Genomic DNA, 6,613 nt, shown 5'->3' on the forward strand with positions numbered 1-6,613 from the left:
CCCTTTTCTAACAGCTGCCTCTGGTTTTCCTACAACATCAGATTTAAACTCTCTAGACCTTGCTTATAATCCCACCATTCCCTTTTCAATATATGATAACTCTTATGTTTTATAATTGCCTCCTGCCTCCTAGAATTATTACTGGCACTGCAAAAACAGCAGGGCTTGAACCTCCTCATTGTGAAGTCCTTCTTGTTCATTTCTAGTAACAACCTTCTGAATTAAAGTTGTCTGAAAAGGAGCAGAGCAGGTAGCCCTGTATAGCATTTTTAGGGTCAATATTTATGTTAATTTATGCAAATCTCACAAACGAACACCTGCTCGTGAACAGGTGCCATGCATCAGGCTGAAATAAGCATAATGACGAGTTCGTGGCTTTAAGAGAGTTTGCTGAATCTGACTTGGAACACTCAAACGGACAAGAGTAAGAGGTTCAACGTGATGACTGACATTTTTATAGCCAAACAGTCCTGCACTGGTTAACTCTACACTTCTTTAATCTAAATCACTGCCTGTTTGACGTGGTGAATAAAAGTTGACAAAACTGGGGATAACAGAAAAAGACCAGTGACTACCTGCAAACAATTTGTCACCACATACTAAAAGAGTTAAATACTTTTTGATGGTCCTCAGTAAGAGGAGCTGGAGTTTAGATGAAGCCAGACAGCTAGAAGAGGTAAGAGGTGGAGTTTGTATAACAGGCACAATCTCACTGGCACTCGTCTGGTGTGTGGAGACTTTATATCTTTTCCAGTTTTGACTTTTCCCGAGTATAACTAAAGTTAAAATTGGGGTGCAGGCACTTTCTCGTGTTTTTGCTTCACCCTAATTTATTGGCATTAACTAGGCCACTAGATGTACAGTAAAGCGCTAATGCACGAGACATGCATGCAAATCTGAGCGGGAGACAAAGTGCACTTGCAGAAACACGCTCACAGTAACGGCAGTGGCTGGCGGCATCTCACGTTCTTCACTACAGAATTTAACAAAAGCGAGAATTTTGCTTCATTTCGTTCCAGGATTTCAGAGAGAAAGGGATCGAGGGGGACAGCCAGGACATTATTCATGTCTTTCAGTTCATTTGGCTCTGCTGGTCAGCTCCCAAGACAGAAAGAGAAACCTTCTCTCATGTTTTTCCACCCTCCTCTATTTTCTGCCGTTTTTGTTCCCTTCCTTTTTTTTTTATTTTGGAGGCAGATTAGCAGGATTAAGTATGGCTCACATATGCTCCTCCTCACTATTGGTATTCACCACTGCACTGGGCCTAACGCCACCCAGACTGATGGACAGAAACAGAGATAGAATTAAAAAGATGGGGACGATGCTGATGAAGACCAGAGATGGATAGGAGTCAAAGTTGCAAGATGAGTGAACATGTTACCAACACCACTGTTCACATACCTTGTTTTTAGGTTTCAGTTGCAGCTGTTTTCCCTCAATTTGGCTGTCAAATAATTTGAAAACTGAATAGAGCATCCAAGGAACTCTCTTTACTATTTGAACATGACTGTTTTGCCCCTGTTCAAAAACCTGAGATCATAAATGAAGGGTTTCCCCAGTTTTGGTAAGAAAAAGACTTAACTGCCACTCACAAAGCCCTTTGAGATGAACTGGAGTGCAGACTGCAAAACAGACCTTATCACAGCATCAGCGTTACCAAAGCACTTGTGGCTGAATGAGCGCAAATCCTCAGCCAGGTTTAGAAATCTGGTGCAAAGAATGAAACCAGAAGAGCGGAGGCTGCTAAAGAAACAGATTTATTCCCATGGTCTGGAAATCACATGGGTGCAATGCTGTTGTCTGTTTTTTTTTTTTTTTAAATAAAATAATAATCTGCCAATAATCTGTCTGCTTGGTCATTATTAATCAGGTTTGGTATTTATTTATTCACAAATACTCTCTTTCCTGTTGAGTGCTGTTTTCTGGCAATATAGAAAATACTTGTAAATAATTTTGAGGTAAATTAACTGCAAACATGTGGATTGGGGGGCAGTTTCCAGCTGCTGCAATATAAAACACACACAGAGAGCTGTATAGGTTTTCTCTGAATCTTAGGAAACTTAGGAATTGGCCCGAAACTTATTTTTTTCCTGTTGAAATATCAGCCTTTCTCACTGACATACCAAAAATCAATTTCTGTTAATGCATTAAGAAAAATATGTTATGCACAAAAAGTTATTTAAAAACAAAAAATAACCTCTATATAAATAAGTAAAATAAATAAATACATAATTGAAATTATGACAACCTTCCAGAATGTTTCAAGCTGTCGTTACATTCTTGCTGGGAGGTCAAATTCGTGGTAGAGAGTGAAATGAGGATGCTAGAGGTAAAAAGAAAACCCTGCGGAAGAGGAGAGCATGTGTCTCATTGTGAATCCACTTGCAACACTGAGACTGTGGGAATGTTTAATGAAGCAGGGGGGTGGCAAGGATACAAACCTCCTTATTTAAAATGCCACTTCATTAGCATAATCTTATTTAACGGGAGCAGGCCTAAACACGCGAACGCAATGGAGGAGCCAAACTAGCAAATATAGGATCAGGAAGAGGGAGGAGAAAAACGGGGGCGGTGGGTGGGTTCGTGTGCGTGCGTGTGCGCGTGTGTATGGCACGCTAAAGCACACTCACCCGCTAATGACCTTGATTTTTTGACACCTGAAGGGCTCCTAACTGAAAGATGACGGTTGGAATGCCAAATTTTCCGACTGGCCGTCAAATCGAACATGACTCCGCACAAACTTAGTTCCGGTCAACTAGCTTCCTAAATCAGTGCGCAAGGCGCTAAAACGGAGGGTAACTATGGCAACAGTCTTCCGTTTACGAAAACTTAGCTGAAATAAGGAAGAGATCAATTTAAAAAAAAAAAAAAAAAAAACTTTTTTTTTCATTTTCTCATTGCCCTATTCTGAAGTTGTTTGTGCTTTTTCTTTCTAGCTTTGCTAGTTTGCTTGTTTTTTTCCCCTTGGTGCTATTTCTTTTCTAAATGAATAACACACACACACACACACACACACACACACACACACACACACACACACACACATATATATATATATATATATATATATATATATATATATATGATGAATGAGAAAGATTGAAAAATAATACTAGAAAAACTAATAATTATTTTATGTATGTTTCGCCTGGTGCAAAGTATCTATAGGCCTAGGTTACAAATGTTAACCCCATCAGAGGTGTTCCTCAGCCCGCCTTTTATTTAACCAATAACTCACCCTTATGAAAACAGATAAACTTGTAGAGGCAATTAGGGCTCTTTGCGTCCGACTGCACAACACTTGTCATATTGTGGCACAATGCATGCTGTCAGTTTCAGTTAGGTCCGAGTGCAGACCACCGGTTTAGGCCCTTATGTCACGGCTCAGATAACCGCCAGCGGCAGGCCACGCAGTTGTGGCTCACTGCAGTCTAATTGAAATATTGCGGATCATAACGGTTAAAGACAATTTTACACACTTCATTAATTAACGTTAAAGATGCACTTCAACGGCAGCTGCTGGCCGACAGCGGGTACAAACGGAAAACACCGTAGCTCCAACACTGCAAGCAGGAAACATATTGCACTGCTTATTAGGCTTCGATTGGTAATCTGTGTTCAGCCGAAGGGACGACACTGACTCTCCTTTTTTTTATTGTTTATTATTAATATATATATATAAAAAAAACGAATTCATCATCAAAACAAACTGAAATCTCATTTAGGCTACTTCATTAAAAAAAAGATACATGGAATTCAAGCACATTTTAAATTAAATTTAATCGCAATAATAAAAAAAAAGGTTTCATATACGTTAGGCCAATTATTATTATTATTTTTTTAAGTTTGATTTACTGTATTGCTTTTCCCTAATTATTTTTCACTTATAAAGGGAAAGAAATGCGTCTTATTCCATGGCTTATTGTAATAAAAATCTATCCATACACACGGGCCAATATTTTCACAAGAAGGGCCCATATGTAGGACGGAGTGTGTCTGATTTCACTTAATAGTGATGCTGGGTGTTGGTAATTACATCAGGCTGGAGGTCCCTCCGTCAGCCTCCTCTCCCTCTCTCCTCCCTCTGCGCGGAGCTGATTGGTCGCTGGGAGGCAGCTTGGACAGAAACTGCGTTGTCCTGGTGACCCGGCCTCTGTGCACCCCAGCCCACTATAAAACCCCGCGGATGCACGCAGGCGTGCCAAATGGGCTGTCAGATGCGACTTGGAGTAACAAGTGGATTTGACGTTTAGGTTTTTCTCTTCATCGCGCCTGCAAACACTCTCGGTAGGTGTTTTATTATTTATTTTCTGTTAGGTTATCCTGATAATTAGTGTCAGTATACACAGATTGTGTTTCTGCTTTAATTATTCTCAGAAAAAAAATATCCAGAAATAAAATAGGACGCTGATTACTGGCTGCTGCATATAAAAGATGGGGAACTCAACAAATAACTTTTATATGGTTTTCTTTCTTTTTCCATTCTGTGATTGTGTTATATCAAAGTTAAATCACAAAGTTTCCTCTGTGTTAACATATTTTATGAGGCCTACATTGATTTAAAAATATTTTTTTAAAAATGAGCAGATTCTCATTATCAGAATCGAAATGGGTAAGATGAGCTTGGTTTGGTCGACATGTGGATTTGAACTTTCAGTAAAGTAACTCAGAAGTTTACTTTTTTGTTGTTTTTCTCAGATTAGCGTGTGAGACCCGGATCATGGACTCAGATACAAGCCGCGTGTCAAGCAGACCGTCCTCTCCCGAGGTGGACGACATCTTCATGTCTACTTTGAAGAAGTCTGTGCACGGCTTCTCCGGCGCTGTGTCCTCTACGCAGAGTGACTCTCCGTCAGAGATCCCCGGTCTGCGTGGCCTCTCCGCCCTCGACGAGGACTCTCTGTCGCTCCGGATGGCATCCAAGAAAGACCGTAAACTCCTCTCGGAGAACGAGCTGCAGGCGATCCGCCTCAAGATCAACAGCCGCGAGAGGAAAAGAATGCACGACCTCAACGTGGCCATGGACGGGCTGCGGGAGGTCATGCCCTACGCGCACGGACCGTCGGTGCGTAAACTCTCCAAAATCGCAACGTTGCTGCTGGCGAGAAACTACATCCTGATGCTGAGCAACTCTCTGGAAGAGATGAAGCGGCTTGTAAGTGAAATCTACGGCAGTAGCGGACATCACAGCGGCTTCCACCCGTCAGCATGTGGGACTATGACACACGCGGGGCCCGTGCCGGGACACCCGGCGGCTTCTCACGCATCGCACCCCGGGGTACATCACCCTCTCCTCCCGTCGGCGGCTGTCTCCACTGCCTCTCTTTCCGCGCCCGGTATCTCCGCCGTCACTTCAGTCAGACCCCACCACGGACTTCTCAAAGCGCCCACTGCCAGTGCGGGGCCCTTGGGCAGCAGTTTCCAGCACTGGGGCGTTGGCACCGGCATGCCCTGTCCGTGCAGCATGTGCCAAGTCCCGCCTCCGCATGTGTCCAGCATGAGCACCGTCACCATGCCGAGGCTCACCAGCGACTCTAAGTGACTCCAAGCAAAGCTGAACTTTTCTCCGGGGGGTGTTAAAGACTTATCTCCCAACTTTATCGTGGTTTTATTTATCTTTGTTGCCGAATCCGTTGCGTCAACGGAGGCATTTAAGACCAATGCATTGGTTTTCTTCACTGGGACTTCGGTGTTTTTGAAACTAACTCGGTGTTTCATAGTAATTAACCTCTGTTTTAACCGGTCTTTTCTTCACAGAGCTCCTGCAACACACACAAACGTTTTCTTGCGACTGGGAATCGGTCATGGCCCACATACGTGTTTCCATGCAGTTTGTTGAAGATCACATTTATTCCAAAAATACTTTCCCGTTCTGTGGTACCGCAGGAAAAAAAAAGTCCCCAAAAGTTGAATCAAACCACAAATATAGGATGTAAATATCTAGATGGGCTGTTCTGTTTAAATAGTCGGAGATATATATTAGAGTCTTGTAAATGTCCAGGAAGACTCCGCCACCCCACCTCCTCACATCTTGCACCTGCTATAATTATTCTGTCCGCCTCATTCAATGCTCCTCTCCCTATTTTCTCCTCGGTAGGCTGTTATTCACTGTCAGACGCACACAGCGACCACTTCTTTATTTTTTTAATTACAAAAAAAATAAAAATAAAAATTTGAAAATGATATTTATTTACTTATTTTGGAGGGGACGTTCAGACGAATCTCTGATTATGTTGGGGTTTGAAATGTAAAATAAAGATGAATATTGAAATGAGAAAAACATTTTGTGGTGGTTTTGTTTTTATTTGTTTTTCTTTTTTGTGGATAAATACATTTAAAGGAGACTAAAAGCAGCGTTTATAGCTTGTAGCAGGAGGGCAGTACTGAACAGGGTTATTCAGTATTATTACATAATAACCAGCGAAATTACACATCATAAGCACAACTTGTTTTGTTTTCGTTTTAAATTGTAGTGTTTAGATCTTCAAGGCCAATTAAACGTTTATCATGGGAACAAAAAGTTTTCCGCCTCAGCTAAAACACCTTAGCACTCTTTAAGAAAAGTTTTTATTTTGAATCAGTTTATTTTCATTATTACTCCATATAAAACCCA

At 41.6% G+C, this 6,613-nt stretch overlaps 1 protein-coding gene across 1 annotated transcript; it reads left to right on the plus strand.

The window, feature by feature from the left end:
- The first annotated feature begins 3,896 nt into the window (after positions 1-3,896).
- On the plus strand, positions 3,897-6,280 carry olig2 (oligodendrocyte lineage transcription factor 2). The gene is made up of 2 exons (XM_080903486.1): positions 3,897-4,287; positions 4,699-6,280. The coding sequence occupies exon 2, from the start codon at positions 4,721-4,723 to the stop codon at positions 5,540-5,542; it is 822 nt and encodes a 273-aa protein (XP_080759612.1). The 5' UTR covers positions 3,897-4,287; positions 4,699-4,720; the 3' UTR covers positions 5,543-6,280.
- Positions 6,281-6,613: the final 333 nt, after the last annotated feature.

The sequence above is a fragment of the Rhamphochromis sp. 'chilingali' genome, assembly GCF_963969265.1.
Source record: "Rhamphochromis sp. 'chilingali' genome assembly, chromosome: 14".
Taxonomy (NCBI): Eukaryota; Metazoa; Chordata; class Actinopteri; order Cichliformes; family Cichlidae; genus Rhamphochromis; species Rhamphochromis sp. 'chilingali'.